We start from the raw sequence: 18,380 nt of genomic DNA on the forward strand, positions 1-18,380 counted from the left end.
AATCAACACCATCCTAACAACTGGCCATGGCCCAACAGACAATAAACAATAAACTCTGATAGGAGAATGCACTTAATAATTTACACAGTGGATTGGGTAGCCGGCAATGTCACTAATGAACAAACCAATAGGAACATGCGAACAAGCGAGCGGTGTGATAGGAAGCAGGAGACTGTCAAATCAGAAGAAACGGATAGAGACACTGTATCTCTTTCATTCAGATGTTGTTGTTGTTTTTTTTGGTCTCTGACACAGCATTAAACTGGGGACGTGACCTGACACACATCAACACTAATCAATGAAAAAGGTGTTGCATGACAGGGCTTTGTATGAGGAGAACCTTTCCATTATTTGCTTAATAATGCATGCCCTGGAAAAATAGGTGACAATGCACTCAGATCACTTGACTCCAGCATCATAAAAATCAGCATGCAGACATACAGGTGTCCTACCTATTATTGTATTAAAAAATAAATAAAGTTTGTGAATAAAAATGCATTATTATAGAATAAAGAGTGTAAAATAAATAATGACAGGGTGATGCAATGTCCCTGATCACATAATCAAATAAAAAAAGGCTTCATTTTAAAAGAATGGATTTCTTGAAAAGCAAACCTTTAGTAGCTTGGAATAATAATTTGTTATTATGCACCAAAATCAAAGTCAAATAGTGTGACCAACAAGGTCATGTGTTCCAATCAACATGAGAAACATACAACAACAATAAAAGAACAACAAAAAAGGAAATTATATCGTCAAAAGACTGTATAACGACTGTTTCAATAGGTCAGATAATTTGAGTGTTTGAGTTGTAATTTATATTTATGATAGGAATTAATAATTCATCATATTTATAAAAACTTAAAAAATTACAATCAACATACAAATACAAAGAGTAAATTTCTAAGAATTTGGCACATGTTTTTTTTTTTTAACCAGATTTTTTAAATCTTTTTTTTTCTTTTATTTATCATGGACACTCTTATATGTCATTGACCCATGTGCTTTTTAGAAATGTCAATGATGAAAAGAGAATAGAAGGAACCCTCTAGTAAAAATACAATAAGTATAACTGCTCAGAGTAAATTATTATAGTAGCCTATTTAGTAGAAATAAATCATGTCTCAGATTCAGATTTTGTTGTAGACATCAAAGGCTGTGTGTCCCATTAAAATCTATGCTATTTTTGCTGCAAATGTATTTTTCAGTTAGTAGAAGCTAGTCAAAATAGGACATGCCCTACATCCGAATATGCATACTTCGCGGTTATACAGCATGCAAAAAAACAGCAAGTCAATTAAGGACAATGTCCAAATTCTCGGTATTCATGATTCAGTAGGTGAATAATAACCAGATGGCCTTCTACATCTGCTGAGTGTGGAACCAATGGACAATTTGCTATCCCATAAGGCCACAGGATCTGAAAGGCCATCAGATTCAAAGTCCATAAACTTGAACTGTAAGTGTTATAGTACCAAGAAAGTTATTACGCATAGGTCAAGAAACACAGGTCACAAAGAACAATGTCAAGATGGCGGATGGAAAATTGCCCGAGAATGAGTTCATACCGTACACATTTATAAATGGCAGAGAAGTCTTAGAAGAAAAGGTTCTTTTAAGGTTCTATAGGCGCTTCGTATTTGGAACCCCTAAAAGGTTCTATACAGAACCCAAGTAAGGGTTCTTTCTTGTCATTATAGAACCTTTTTAGCATAAAAGGTTCTTTGGAGTTGAGTAAAGAACCCTATGGTTCTATATAGAACCCCAATGAACCCTTTTTTTCTAAGAGTGTAGAACCTTTTAGGGGTTCCAAATACGAAGCGCCTATAGAACCTTTTAAGGTTCTATATAGAACCTTTTCTTCTAAGAGTGATTCTCCATCCAATTCAGAGCATATGAAAGTACAATAAATTAAGATGCAGCAATGCCCTTATCGGTTAAAACCGAACAACTCATGTAAAGTTAATGCCAATATTAATATATTTCAGTGTTTGTTTTTAAGGAGGATAAACAACTATGGTTACTGTACTGGGAGGCACTTGATGTACATCTGCAATGTACAAACTGGTTTCCAAAGCAAAACGACGCGAGAGAACAACTCCCTTTGAGGACAAAGAGGACAAAAAATGATGAAATTAAGATTTCTTATAGCAAACCCTGAATCTGCAGGTGCACAAAAAGCATTTACAAAACTTTTTTGTGTGTGCACATTCTCAGTTAAGTAGTAAACACTGTTCTATGTGTAGCGGACCACTAAAGGTCAAAGCAATCAGAGCATTCTTGAGATATGACTGAACGTTTGATGAGAAACACGTTGAAAGATTCTTCTCGTGGGGGTAAGCTCATAAACAAATAGCTCCATTACCACCCCCTAGTGGCCGTTTAGCACTGGCATTTCTATAAAGGCTTCCTGCTGATCCAAACCCAAAGTATTTTTTATAATGCTTGAAAGCACCTGCAATAAACAAACCACAGAGCTAAACCGAACATCGCACTAAGAACAAATCCCAATCTAGAACAATTTTTGTTGTTATACTGAAATAAACCAGAAGAGACACGTTTAATACAGCCGGCTTCTCAGTTCCCTGCCTGAATAGGATGGGAGGAAAGCATATATGCGTGTTGTAAAATAAACCCTTGATCTGTTTATTTGATTGCAGCTGTCTCAGGGAGAAGGCACTCACACTTTGAGCGGAGGGCCGTGCTCAGGGAGGGTGACCTCTTTGGGATGAAACCAAAACATGAGGAAATACCTAGCACGCAACTCTCTGGCCAGAAGCCCAAACAATCCATTATAGGCACTGTTAGGAAATGAGATGGCCTGTCCTGAGCACTCTGAGGTGGAATAAAACCTTGTGAAGTACACTACAATTTGCAATACTGTAAGCGGACCAGGGGAATAATGCTGATATGGACCATTCAGAGTTATTTCCAGTGGGAGGTCTGCATGGGAAACATTTTTTTGGGTCAATATGTATATATAAGAGTGCCCATTAAAAAAGAAAAGAAAAATCTTTAGTCTGGTTTAAAACATGTGGCAAGTTCTTATAAATGTACTTTTTGCATTCTTGCATGGTTCATGTGGTTAATTTTCAAGAAAAGGTTGAATTTAACAACTAAATAATAACATATTTTCTTTCACATTGAATTAATTTGAGTATACACACGCAAGGTGTATACATATGTTAATCTTTTCATGCGTCTTTTCTAGCCTTGCCATTGAAAAATCTAATTATCTCATATATTAAAGTCCCCTCTGTGGAAAATCAAGTTTTAATGTTGTTTATATGTCTATGGGGTGTTGTTTTTAATATGCTTTAAGACAAACCATGTGCAAATTCACAAGTCACCGTTGCTGAGTATTTTCTACTTAAAGGGGTGGTAAAGTATGATTTCACTTTTCTAACTTCAGTTAGTGTGAAATGTTGCTGTTTGAGCATAAACAACATCTGCAAAGTTACAACGCTCAAAGTTCAAAGCAAAGGGAGATATTTGCTTTTAAAGAAATTGCTTTTTAAGGACTACAACAAACGGCTGGTAGGGACTACACAACATTCCTCCGAGTTTAGTGACATCAGCAACCCTAAAATATACATAAACCGGGCCCCCGGAACACGCAGTCCATGTTGAGAAGAGGAAAAGTTGTTGTAGTCGAGTACATTTGTGAGTCAGCTCAAACTTTAGCATCCGTCTTTTCACATGCAATAGAAAGTCACGTGTGCATCTCACAACAGTTCCTATACGATCGATTTATAGATTATCATGACAGAACATCCTAATTGAAGAGAGTTAACTCCACATCAGCAACAAATTCATCGACTAACCATTCAGAGACTTCCTGTTGCATTCTACATGTTGTCACTTCTTGAGTCTCTCCATCTTTATCTGACTTCGTTTTAAAATTAAAGACAGAACAGTTTCTGTCATTTTAGTGTCTCTTGAAACCCCGCCCTATGCAGCAGCTCATTTGCATTTAAAGGGCCAGGCACAAAACGATGCGTTTTTGCAAACCCTCAAAAAGTGACAACTTTAACATGCTATATAAAAATATCTGTGGGGTATTTTGTGCTAAAACTTCACACAAACACGCTGGGGACATCAGAGATTTATTTTACATCTTGTGAAAAGGGCATTTTACCACCCCTTTAAAACTGCAGAGAACCAAAGACAGTCTCAAAAACGCAGTTTGAAATCGCTGGTGTTTCTGACGTCACAAACTACCTTGTAACCGATCATGTCAATGAGTGATAATCAGTGTGAGTGGATCTCTGAGCTGGTGTGAGTGAGTGGAAGGGGGGCTAATTTGCATATTTATAGAACTGTGTAGAGTTATAGTCAAACAATTATAAGTTTGTTTTTTTTCAAGGAAAAAACATTTAAATATGTCATTTTCAAAGATGAGTTTTAAGGGATAAAATGATTGACTACAGGGGGACTCTAAGAGACATGTTCACAGTCATGAGGGTCTCCAGGGGTTCTCTCTATGATTGCAAAAATATCAACCTCAGCTTGAAAAAAACTGACCTAAGAAGGAACGTTAACTTTATTTTAATTTGTATTTTTTTTTACTTTCTTCTTCTTCTTGCAAAACATACAGAGATGACATGTTAATGATATACAACTTTGTATACAAAAATAACATGAACTGCTTATGAGAGAATCATTCTCCACGATGATTGGCTGAGAAGACATAACGTGAGATGAGATGGAAGACATGCGTAACACCACGTTCACCTCACGGTAGACGTAGAACCCACAGCTAGATCAATGAGTATAGAAGCCCAATTGTTACAACGACCATCATTTGAAGTGTCACACAATTCTGAAATTATCGTACATTATAGGATTTTTTTCATTATCGATTTTACATCGTTCAGAGGTCAAAATTAACGTTCAAATACGATAATTATCGTACGTCTGGCAACACTGAGCTCCGCCCTTTTCTTGAAAGGGGCCGGGAGCAGGAGCTCATTTACATTTAAAGGGACACACACAAAAACGGCACGTTTTTGTTCACTCCCAAAAAGTGCCAATTTTATGATCTGTGGGGTATTTTGAGCTAAAGCTTCACATACACACTCTGGGGATATTAGAACTTATTTTTCATCTTGTAAAAAGTAGCATAATAGGTGCCCTTTAAATTTTTTCAATGGTAGTTTTCAATCAGATGCACAGGGATGGGCAATGATTAATCGCGATTAATCGCATCTAAAATAAAAGTTTGTGTTTACATAATATATGTGTGTGCACTGCGTATCATTATTTTGTATATATAAATACACACACATATGCATGTATATATTTAAGATTTTTTATTTATTTATATATAATATAAATTATATAGATAAATATATAAACAGTACATACAAATATTTCTTAAATATATACATGCATGTGTGTATATTTATATATATATATATATATATATATATATATATATATATATATATATATATATATATATATATATATATATACATACAAAATAATTATACACAGTACACATATATTATGTAAACAAACTTTTATTTTGGATGGAATTAATCGCGATTAATCATTGCCCATCCCTACGAAGCCAACAAACATCCTGTTCTCCAACTGATTTGATATATCAAGTATCTGTTTCCAAGCATTAGAATGGTAAAAACCCTGAAACCAAACCCTGTGGATCCCATAACCAGCTCAGCCCCCGGCCCTCTACCTGAGCTAGGCTACTGGTGAGAAGGTAACTGATACACCCCAGTACATAGAGAGACTGCGAACGGCAGCATCTGATGCTTCAACAGCCTCCCTTCACTAATTAGATCTCTATTGTTGGGACAGGTCGACTTAATTTTTGACGTCTAGTGGCACCCTGAGCCTCACATCGATATAGGAGCAATGAATTGCTGATTTATTCATGCCCATGTTGACAGGGAGGTTATATTTCTGCATTAGATCTATGGAAGAGTGTGAGTAAGGTTATTGGAGACCATGTCATTAATTCTGTGGAATCACAGATACGGTACCTTAAAATGAATGAAACTTGATTGAATTCTTTATTTGCTTTAATTGGTTTTTAACCTGTTTACATTACATGGCTTCAATTCCTAAATATGGCTTTGTTTTTTCAAACTTACAGTTCAAACATTCACATTTATATCAAGAACTTGCTTAAAGGTTCCAGTTCAACTTGGAAAACTGAAAAAAGAAAAGAAAAGAAAATGTATGTAGGTTCAACTAGCAAATCTTCCGTCAAAAATCAGCTTGTATTGTCATAAGTTTGTCAGTAATATTCTTACAATTCAACAGCTGAGTAACCAACATCCATAGAGGTTTAAATAAAATAAATGTATGGCCTATACTCTATACAACATGTTTACTTAACGAAAATGAATATTCAGTTCCTCTAAAAATTTTCATATGGATTTTAGCTCAAACATTGAGTATTAGCTTGTTAAACGTGTTTTATCAGCTAAGCAAGGTATGTTGGAGGAAATCCAAGACAAAAACTTGAATGGGAACAGCAAAAACAGCTGCTATTTCTACCGCCTATTAACACAGATGGACATCTTCAAACCAGAAAAGAAAGAACGCATAGTTAGAGATACAGCACTGTAAATCACCAGAACAGCAGAATACCCCATAGACTGATCCATCAACTTTGTGCTCTAAATGTGGAATTAATTTATTTTCCTATACGGTTCAGTCGTTCTGCCCGCCTCATGAGCACTACCATGTTCACCCTTGAAAAATGTATGACTTAAATTGAGCAGCATCTTATTTACCTCAAGAAACAAGAAGGCTGAAAGGCCATTAAGGTGCACCGCACACAAAAGCCTCTTCTTAGAAAGTGGGTGCTACATGATACCTCAAAAGTTACTGGCCTGATTTTCACAGACGCTCCTGATGTGAATGGACATGTCAGTCAAAACAAATCGATCATGAAATCTGATTTCAGACCCTTCAAAGCAAGAAATTAATTTGAATAAATGTTGCTTTTGCTTTCTGAGTTTGTCTAGTGACACTTCATGAAAGATCTTTAACCATCCGATGCATTATATCTGCAATATGTACAGTACATATACCTTTTGTTCCAACAAATGAAGTGAGGTAAAAACATTTCTGTAGAATAGGATCAAAGTAACAATTTCATTGTGCAATTATTCATGGATTACATTTTTTTATAATAATGTAAGTTAATGGTTTAAATGGTCATATAAATTTTTTATATTATCTACAAATTGCCATTGACTTACATTACACATTTAATGCAAGGTGACAGATCTATAAAACACTAAAATTGTAACATTTATTTGATAATTAAAGCATCAGAGGGTTAAAGGAATAGTTAATTTAAGCGAAAGGTGAAACAAAGCTTAACATCCATATTTAAAACTTTATAAACTATAATCACTGGCTTCCTGCAACGGCCGTACGCTCGTTCACGAGAGTGTTACGTGGTTTTCGCGAGAGGCGTCTATTCTCACCTAAGCATATGCTACGCCTCAAATGTCGGGTCAGAGGTCACCCTTCTGCTTGAACTCGACTCTCTCGTGAACGCGTGTACGGCCGTTGCTTGAAGCCAGTGATTATGGTTTATAAAATTTTAAATATGAAAAATATATTTTCTTACAAAAAAACATCGTTTTGCTTCAGATGGAATTTATTAACCCATCGGAGTCGTGTTGATCACTGTTATAATGGATGGATGCGTTTTTTGGAGCTTCAAAAACTATTCAATGCCATTACAAAGCTGGGAAGACCCAGTATTATTAAATATAACTCTGTGTTCCACTGAATGAAGAAAGTCATATACGCTTGGATGGCATGAGGGTGAGTAAATTATGGTATAATTAACATTTTTGGGTGAACTATTCCTTTAACACTCTCCTGCATTTGACCACAAATTATCCTTTAGGTCAATTGTAATAGTTGTAGAAGACATTTTTCACATTTTGCCTTTTCCTTTTTATATTCGACTTTCAGTTACCTCTTTCCTGTGTTCCCGCCAGACATTAGTTGCCATGGACGGTCATTGAACGATCACACCTGTTAGTCTTTGAGTTAATCATTGTGTATTTAAGTTTCTCATTTCCTGTAGTTAGTTGCAGTCGTACAGTATGTTACACGCTGATACGTTGCCTTATTTCATGTGGATTACCTGAACTTGTTTTACTAAATAAATACTTTTGGTTTGAACCTTTTTGTATATTGATGATCATCTTAGTTGGACCTAGAACATAGACTTTGACTTCAAAATGCACTGTTCAAAATGACATTAGGGTAAATAGTGGCAAAACAAACTATATATATATATCAGGTTGATTTAGAAAAACATTTGTAAGAACAATCCCTAAACCTTTTTGATTAACAGAAGTAAGAAATAACCCTTACATTTCTCTCCACAGAGCGAAGGTATCTGGCACACTCAAAGTGGCCATTGTATTCAGCCAGATTAGCGGCCGTGAATCCATCTATGTCTCTTTCCTTTGGGCTGATCTGGTGGCCCAGTAGGATTCGACAGCACTGAAAAAATATTATAATTAATCATTGAATTATTAAACATTATTCATACAGAGCAATGTTATAACTGTAGTTAAGATTAAGAATGCATAATTAACATCAATTCTATTTTAGACACCACACAACAGACTCACATCCTAATTTAATCCCACCTCTATTTCCCCATTCTCTGCTGCATCATGTAGAGGAGTGCCGCCCCAGTAATCCTTTTTGACCTTTGATCCCATTTGTAACAACGTCTCCAAAATGCAATGATGCCCCCCACTGGCAGCAAAGTGTAAAACGGTCGCCCCTTCATTATCTTGGGTAGACAGGTTGACGTCTGTCAAGGACGCCTGCAATAGACCAAACAAGTGTTATGCACTTTAAACCTGTAGTAGATCTCTACTACAACACATTACCAAAGCGTATATGTGTGTAGGTAAATGTATAACCCACCAGCCATACCACCAGTGCATGGTGGCCCATGTGAGCGGCAGCATGCAATGGCGTCATGCCATCTTGGGCTCTTAGATGAACGTCAGCTCCACAGTCTCTCACAAGATACTCCACAACATGCAGATGTCCCTCCTGGCATGCCAGATACAGCGGCGTGGCACCCATATTAGTCTGTCGATTAACAGACCTGAAAAAAAGTCAATTTAAATGTTTATTCAAAGCAAAATTTGATATTTTAAGTGGGTTTTTGAGGGCTGATATGAATCTCACACTAAAAGATGTGAAAATCTGAAGTGAAGTGAAATCTATCTCTGCTATTGGTATTCCTGTGTCTTGATCTATGGATGACATGCATTCCTCCTTCAATCAACCTCTGTGTCACTGGTCATCTCGACGTGTGACCAACGTCTTGAGATTCACTCATTGGATTTAATCATGATTCAAACATGTGCTAAAGAAATCTCGATATATAAGGTCTGGCAAATCAACTATTTTATAAGGGTAAACAGAGCAAAGGAAGACCTTTTTCAGACAGAATGTCTACAACTGTTAAACCAATTACAACCTGGATATTAATCACTTTAATGTAAAGTTAATGCAAAGTTCAATAGAGCTGTTCAGTCGTGACATCAATTTGTAGGCCAACGCAGAAGGCTAATTCACTATAGGTTGTCTCTGGAGTTTTCTATGTTTTTTTTTAGAATAGCAGTTTTTAGCAAATATTGTTTTTGAAAAAGTCTCTTAATAGTCTTAATACTTCTGAACCATCACCAGCAGAAACCCCTTCGGCCTTCAGAAAATACACATCTTTCAGGAGGTACTGACTGACTATCAGGAAATTTGGAACTTGATTAAAACAATAAATAAATGTTAAATAAATGTTGTACTATTCACCAAGCATGTAAATTCACATCAATTTGGTTGTTGCTTTGCTTTTTATACAAACCTTATTTTAATCATAAATCAGTAAAACTTTTATTCCAAAAGCTCTAACATTTTCACCTAGTGCCGATCTCTCGAGGTGTGAAGGGCTCGGGACTTTGGGTTCAGTAACAGTGAGAAGCAGCTAAAACAGTTAACTTCCAGTATGTTATGACATGTGACAGATAATGTGCATCCATTATACACCAGCTCTCTGGCTCTCACGTGGGATTTTCTAACCCCTGAGGCTAATATGCATTCCCCTGGCTGTATGTTAAGTGCCTAATCCTATACACAAACATGGTTATATTTCGTCCTGACCCGAAATACACTGTCACGATCACCAGCTGGAGTGCCCTGTTTGTCCACCAGAGGGCACTCCCCTCTTGTACATTGTCATTCACACATGGACTACATTTCCCAGAACTCACTGCTCGGACTCATCATCCCTGATTGCTGTCAGATGTGTCTCATTAGCATCATTATCTCACCCAAGCTTCAAGGCATGTCATAAAGATCGTATTTACGAGTTGAACGCCACCACAATGTCATAAGACGATCTTTGCTTACATCTAGGAGCTAAACCAAATAACTCAAATAGAGTTTGTCAGCTCCAGTTATGTATCCAGCCTCTCATGGAGACTTCAGATGCCCCAACGCCTGTGATGAGACGACTCGACGCCTGTGAAGAGACGACCCAACGCCGGCGATATGTTATGCCCTAAATTTCATGATTAACTAACTGCATTTTTGTATGTATATTTTTGAAATGCATTTTCTGTAAAGCTGCTTTGAAACAATGTGTATTGTGAAAAGCGCTATACAAATAAACTTGAATTGAATTGAAAGTACGAATGAGAAGCTCTGGATTTTCTTAAAGCCCTGATCTTTTTGAGTTGGGGGGCGTGTCAGTGAGAAACATGTCGGAATACCACAATGCTTAAAGGTGCTGTATGGAGTTTTCAGCGGCATCTAGCGGTGATGTTTCAGATTGCAACCAATACGTTTACAAGCGAGTGCTCGTGCGCGTGCTTTCTTTTATTTTTTTATTATTATGTGGAGTTTGTGTTGGAGTCTGTGTTGTGCTAGTCGTTTCCTAGTATTAGCAGACGAGGCGAGAGGCGAGACGCTCGGGAGCGCGCATGCAGGTCTCAGTCACGTCACTGGATTTCGCGGCAAATCCGACCCGGAGCATCACATAGAAATAGGAATACTTGCTTTCAGAGGTAATAGCAAAACCCACCAAGTGGATCATTTTATTGTGAGATTACAACCCCTTCACACACAGATAATAAAAAATGGATTCATTTTAGTAGAAAAACTCCATACAACACCTTTAAAGGTATTTAGCAGTGAAATTGTCAGGCTTTTTTATTTACAGCGAAGTAAGCTAATTGCCTGCATAAAATATGATAGTATTTTAATATGTAAGGGTTAATACCCGACGAGGTGTCCATTGTCAGGTATTAATGGACGAAGGCGAGGCGTGAACCGTCCAATGCGCTGCCTCCGCCAAAGTCCATTAATACCTGACAATGGACACCTAAGGGCATTAACCCGCTTATTCCATGTTCACTTGCCAAATAACACATTTTTAAAACATTGGTTTATATTTTAATTAGTTTTACAATAGAAATCTAACGGTGTTAGAACTCCTTTACTAGGTGTCCTACATCACTTTTTAATGGACACTCTGCAGCCAATCAGAATTGAGTATTCACCCAGACCATGGTATAAAACAATATAATATGTAGTGTTAAAGTTTACAGTGGCTTCATAAATTAATTAAAACATAAAAAAAGAAAAACACAGCTGATGCACATTTCTTTGTTCTTCATTTTCTAGAAGAAGAATTTAAGAACCTTCCTGTAGTTTTGTGTAATTAAGTAAGAGAAAATGCACAACATGACTTCCACCTCGTAAACATGAACTTCCCAGGAGAACCTGAATGCACCATAAGCCTGGTCAATTCAGTCATTCATTGCTAAGTCTTGTATGTGTCTGTGCTGCATTTCTGGGCTAGTTTCCTGTGTCTTGGTTTGTTTCCTGCCTGTTCCCTTGGATTTCTCTGTTTTGCCTCTGCCCTGGACTCTGTTATTGTTTGGACAAATTGCCTGTTTTTTGGATTACGATTGTGAAATACCTTTTTAATAAATAATACGTACGTCGGTGCGAGCAGCTGGAATCTCTGCGGTGGTACCAAGTCTTGAAATGTCAGAGGTGGTCCCACTGGTAGTTACAATCCCGGTTACGGCGGTGATGGCCATTTTGTGTGTTTGGGCCACACACTGCTCATAAGACCACTCCAGCCTATGAGCACTTTCCAGAACCCGCTCTAGCCCATGAGTCTGCTCCAGCCCATGAGCACTCTCCAGAACCCACTCTAGCCCATGAGTCTGCTCCAGAGCCCGCTCCAGCCCATGAGCCCACTCCAGCCCATGAGTCCTCTCCAGAGCCCGCTCCAGCCCATGAGCCCACTCCAGCCCAAGAGTACTCTCCAGAGCCCACTCCAGCCCAAGAGTACTGTCCAGAACCACTCTAGCCCATGAGTCTGCTCCAGAGCCCACTCTAGCCCATGAGCCCACTCCAGCCTATGAGTACTGTCCAGAACCCACTCTAGCCCATGAGCTCACTCCAGCCTATGAGCACTTTCCAGAACCACTCTAGCCCATGAGCTCACTCCAGCCCAAGAGTACTCTCCAGAACCCACTCTAGCCAATGAGCCCACTCCAGCCTATGAGCACTTTCCAGAACCCGCTCTAGCCCATGAGTCTGCTCCAGCCCATGAGCACTCTCCAGAACCCACTCTAGCCCATGAGCCCACTCCAGCCTATGAGTACTGTCCAGAACCGACTCTAGCCCATGAGCCCACTCCAGCCTATGAGCACTTTCCAGAACCCGCTCTAGCCCATGAGTCTGCTCCAGCCCATGAGCACTCTCCAGAACCCACTCTAGCCCATGAGCCCACTCCAGCCTATGAGCACTTTCCAGAACCCGCTCTAGCCCATGAGTCCGCTCCAGCCCATGAGCACTCTCCAGAACCCACTCTAGCCCATGAGTCCGCTCCAGCCCATGAGCCCACTCCAGCCCATGAGCCCACTCCAGCCTATGAGTACTGTCCAGAACCCACTCTAGCCCATGAGTCCGCTCCAGCCCATGAGCCCACTCCAGCCTATGAGCACTTTCCAGAACCCGCTCTAGCCCATGAGTCTGCTCCAGCCCATGAGCACTCTCCAGAACCCACTCTAGCCCATGCGTTCGCTCCAGCCCATGAGCCCACTCCAGCACCCACTCTAGCCCATGAGTCCGGTCCAGCCCATGAGTCCTCTCCAGAACCCGCTCCAGCCCATGAGTCCTCTCCAGAACCCACTCCAGCCCATGAGTCCTCTCCAGAGCCCGCTCTAGTCCATGAGCCTGCTCAAGAGCCCTCTTCAGCCAATGAGTCCACTCCAGCCCATGAGTCCTCTCCAGAACCCACTCCAGCCCATGAGTCCTCTCCAGAACACACTCCAGCCCATGAGTCCTCTCCAGAGCCCGCTCCAGCCCATGAGCCCACTCCAGCCCAAGAGTACTCTCCAGAACCCACTCTAGCCCATGAGCCCACTCCAGCCTATGAGTACTGTCCAGAACCCACTCTAGCCCATGAGTCCACTCCAGCCCATGAGCCCACTCCAGCCTATGAGCACTGTCCAGAACCCACTCTAGCCCATGAGCCCACTCCAGCCTATGAGCACTTTCCAGAACCCGCTCTAGCCCATGAGTCTGCTCCAGCCCATGAGCACTCTCCAGAACCCACTCTAGCCCATGAGCCCACTCCAGCCTATGAGCACTTTCCAGAACCCGCTCTAGCCCATGAGTCCGCTCCAGCCCATGAGCACTCTCCAGAACCCACTCTAGCCCATGAGTTCGCTCCAGCCCATGAGCCCACTCCAGCACCCACTCTAGCCCATGAGTCCGCTCCAGCCCATGAGCCCACTCCAGCCCATGAGCCCACTCCAGCCCATGAGCCCACTCTAGCCTATGAGTACTGTCCAGAACCCACTCTAGCCCATGAGTCCGCTCCAGCCCATGAGCCCACTCCAGCCTATGAGCACTTTCCAGAACCCGCTCTAGCCCATGAGTCTGCTCCAGCCCATGAGCACTCTCCAGAACCCACTCTAGCCCATGAGTTCGCTCCAGCCCATGAGCCCACTCCAGCACCCACTCTAGCCCATGAGTCCGCTCCAGCCCATGAGTCCTCTCCAGAACCCGCTCCAGCCCATGAGTCCTCTCCAGAACCCACTCCAGCCCATGAGTCCTCTCCAGAGCCCGCTCTAGTCCATGAGCCTGCTCAAGAGCCCTCTTCAGCCAATGAGTCCACTCCAGCCCATGAGTCCTCTCCAGAACCCACTCCAGCCCATGAGTCCTCTCCAGAACACGCTCCAGCCCATGAGTCCTCTCCAGAACCCGGTCCAGCCCATGAGTCCTCTCCAGAACACGCTCCAGCCCATGAGTCCTCTCCAGAACACGCTCCAGCCCATGAGTCCTCTCCAGAACCCGCTTCAGCCCATGAGTCCTCTCCAGAGCCCGCTCTAGTCCATGAGCCTGCTCCAGAGCCCTCTTCAGCCAATGAGTCAACTCCAGAGCCCGCTCCAGCCCATGAGTCCTCCCCAGAACCCGCTCCAGCCCATGAGTCCTCTCCAGAACCCGCTCCAGCCCATGAGTCCTCTCCAGAGCCCACTCTAGTCAATAAGCCTGCTCCAGAGCCCTCTTCAGTTAATGAGTCCACTCCAGAGCCCACACCTGCCCCAGAGTCTCATGTCTGCCCTGACATAACCACAGAGGTAATTTCTGAACTACCTGTTTGCCCCGACACGACCGCAGAGGTCGTTCTTGAACTCCCTGTCTGCCCCGACACGACCACAAAAGTCTTTTATTAACTTCCTGTCTGCCCAGAAATGACCTGGGCCCTCCATCCCACCCCCGGGTCCCCCTCCGTTTCACTTCCCTCCAGGACATCTTGTTTTTAGGACCAGATATAACCCTTTATAAGCCTGGTCAATTCAGTCATTCATTGCTAGGTCTCGCATGTGTCTGTATTGCATTTCTGAGCATTCCCCTAGTTTCCTGTCTTGGTTTTCTATTCTCTGCCTGTTCCTATGGATTTATTGTTTTGCCTCTGCCCTGGACTTTGATATCGTTTGGACTGTTTGCCTGTGTTTTGACCTTTGCCAGTTACATTACGATTGTGGATTGCCATTTTAAAAAATACTGCGCTTGGATCCTCAACCTAGGCCCAATTTTCACTGCATAGTTCAAGTGACCCAATTCCGATGTTTTCCTCTCATGTGGCACATATCGGATATGACCGCCAAACGTGCAAGCAGGAAAAAAGCACATCGATTCCGATATTCTCAGATCGGTTTCAGGCCTCACTCATATGTGGAAATAAATCTCATATGAATCGGATACGCGCATTTGCGTCTGCCATGTAAGCAGACAAATCGAATATTCCCCAGTAAATGCGAGTAGTACGTACAGGTGAAACTCAAAAAATTAGAATATCGTTCAAAAGTTCATTTCATTTCAGTAATTCAACTTAAAGGGTGAAACTAATATATTATAGACTCATTGCATGCAAAGTGAGATATTTCAAACCTTTATTTCTTATAATTTTGATTAGGCTTACAGCTTATGAAAACCTTTTCACAATATTCTAATTTTGAATTTGAGGTTTTCATAAGCTGTAAGCCTAATCATCAAAATTATAACAAATAAAAGCTTGAAATATCTCACTTTGCTTGTAATGAGTGTGTGTGACCTTATTCTGACGAGTAGATCAGGGCATGCAACACTTTCATGTTTACTTCCCATTACACCACCTGGGCAAAGCATGTGTTACAAGACCCTCAGATTACCCACACATGGATGAATAACATGATAAGCTTCTTTACTGTTGCTGTTTTTGATGACCTGTAGTTTCGTCAAAAGCTAATTTGGGTCAGGACAAGACGGAATAACAAGAATTATAATTTTCAAAAGAATTCATATGTATAATTTAGTCTTCAAAAGAAAAAAATTCACTCAGAAATCATTAGTAAATTTCACAATTAATTACAAAAAAATAGCAAGTAACATTTAATTAAATGTGAAAATTTACAGTACCAACTGAGGAAACAATTTATAATAATTATACAGGAACAAAGCATGAATAAATCATTTGTAAACTGTATGTTTATAGTAAATGAATAGTTTATAAACTGTAGTTAATACATTAATAGCTAGACTATGTAGTACAAATAGTTCTTCATTCATTGTCACTGTAATTAACCAAGTGTTGTCGTTTAATTAGCTCATATTTAAAGATTTAGATAATGCTTTGTAAACAACTTGTTACCCATGAATAGTTCTCATTTTAGATTAGGTCACAGAAATAGTAATTAATTAAGTGCTTACTCATTTAAACCAACCTTTATTGGGCATTAATTGCATTCATATTCAGTGTTCTTTAAAATGTTTACACACACACACACACACACACGCACACACACACACAATAGGGACTTTCCATAGAAGTATTGATTTTTATATTATTATTAAACTGTATATTCTATCCCCTAATCCTGACCAATGTATTTTAACAACGTGCCTGTCCATCCCGTCCTGTATTCCACCATGAGAAATCTGGTCGCTCTAATTAATTAACTATAAACTATTAGTTTGCAAATTATTTGTAAATACTTTATTACTGTATACTTTTTATAAAGTGTTACCAAAATGGAAATAGTATATTCTTGGAAAACATACTCTAATAATCTGTTTTATTTGCTTATAAATATTTTTTTTTTATTTAGCCTATATTTCCATATGAATTGAGTGGTTTAGTCCAAAAATTCTGAAGAGACTCAATCACTTTATATGATGAACAGATTAAATTTACACTTTTATTCACATATATAATTCATCAACTCACACATCACACATCTGGTAAATGGAAGCTCAAGCATGTTCGCTTGACGTGCGAGAACCGATGAGGTTCATTCTCGTGTTACGCAGAACGTTTGAACTTCGGCAATAACCAATGTGGTTCATTTTTGTGTGTTACTAAGAACCTTTGAGCTTCAGCAAGAGCCAATAAGATTAATTCTTGAGTGTTACACATTACATTTCAGCTTCCGCAAGAACCAATGAGGTTCATTCTTGAGTGTCACGCAGCACATTTGAGCTTCCGCAAGAGGTTTGTTCTCGTAAGTCAAGCAGGTTTAGTTGAGCTTCTGTTTATTTTCACTGATGTGAATAAAAGCCTAAATTCAATCATAATATAAAGTGATCGTGTATATTCAGAAAATTGCTCAATTCATATGGATTGGTTTTACGGTCACTTTATGAACTTTTTGAAGAGTCAAATTGGTAGTTGCATAGCTGTCAATGGAGGGACAGACATTGCTCAGATTTCATAAAAAAAAAACTTAATTTGTGTTCTGAAGATGAACGAAATTTTGAAGATGAAGATGAATGAATTTTCATTTTTGTGTGAACTATCCCTTTAAGCTTAGGTAGCTGTTGAAAACATTACTGAGTAGTTTTTTTGGCACATGCTGTTCCAATTACAAGTGGCTGAGCTCTGAAACGTGTAGATGGCTCTGTGCAGTCAATACATGAATACACAACAAATCACCATATTGAACCAAAATGTCTATCTACCAATTACTAAAAGTAATTGGATCTGTTTTTAAAAAGACACTCAGTGTACGCAAATACCTCAAGACATGTGACCCACAGGATTAGTGACCCAAAACAATTTGTCACGTGCTTCTTTTCATCCACCTCTGCCACATGATATTTATCTCTTTAATTAATATGTGTCTGAGTTGTAACACTGTACCCTGGAGCTTGACCAATTAGCAGCTTCAAACAGGTGAGGTCACCCTTTGCTGCAGCATAGTGGGCAGGAAGAGCACCGCAGTTTGTTTCTACTTCTGCTCCATCCCCATGAGATAACAGCCAGTGGACAGCTTCCACCTTCCCGAACCGAGCAGCGAGATGGAGCGGAGTGGCCCCACCAGAATCCTGATCCTGAATACAAAGAAACAAATAAGAATAGTCATAAACAACAGTTCTTTATTTTATTAGTTTCTTCGTTGCACAGAAAAAGTTTGATTTCCTACAATGATTGTTCTGAACAGTCATTATCTGAATGCTATAAAATAAACAAATTTTATACTATATATGTATTTATAATATATGCATTGTCCTATTATTCTTTTTTTTTTTTTTAATACGTTAAACATACAATTTATACATTCAATGAGTTCTATACACCTCTTTTACGGTGTTAATTTATGTTAATTTTGATCTTTTTTTTAGCAGCATAATGTAAAAAATGTCAGGGTGAGACAAGTGTCCAGATAGCATATTGAAGAAAAAGCATTAAGACAAAAAATAATTACATTCTTGAAAAGAAATCCAGGAAATTATATAATAGAAACCACCCATGCAGAACCTCATGATGCATAAGTCTCAAGTCATAAACCCTT

At 39.7% G+C, this 18,380-nt stretch overlaps 1 protein-coding gene across 3 annotated transcripts in view; it reads right to left on the reverse strand.

Moving 5' to 3' along the window:
* The window catches only part of espnla (espin like a), a 28,809-nt gene that overhangs the window by 7,220 nt on the left and 3,209 nt on the right, over positions 1–18,380 (reverse strand). The window contains exons 3-6 of one of the 3 annotated variants that reach the window (XM_079627888.1): positions 17,729–17,919; positions 8,944–9,130; positions 8,658–8,840; positions 8,377–8,508 (exon numbers count right to left, since the gene is read on the reverse strand). In XM_079627888.1, coding sequence (XP_079484014.1) covers positions 8,377–8,508; positions 8,658–8,840; positions 8,944–9,130; positions 17,729–17,919 — 693 coding nt within the window. Of the gene's footprint in view, positions 1–8,376; positions 8,509–8,657; positions 8,841–8,943; positions 9,131–10,355; positions 10,606–12,029; positions 12,206–17,728; positions 17,920–18,380 lie in introns of those variants that run through there. The other 2 variants (XM_079627890.1, XM_079627889.1) reach the window with 2 other exon arrangements.

The sequence above is a fragment of the Phoxinus phoxinus genome (genome assembly GCF_949152265.1).
Source record: "Phoxinus phoxinus genome assembly, chromosome: 11".
Classification (NCBI taxonomy): domain Eukaryota; kingdom Metazoa; phylum Chordata; class Actinopteri; order Cypriniformes; family Leuciscidae; genus Phoxinus; species Phoxinus phoxinus.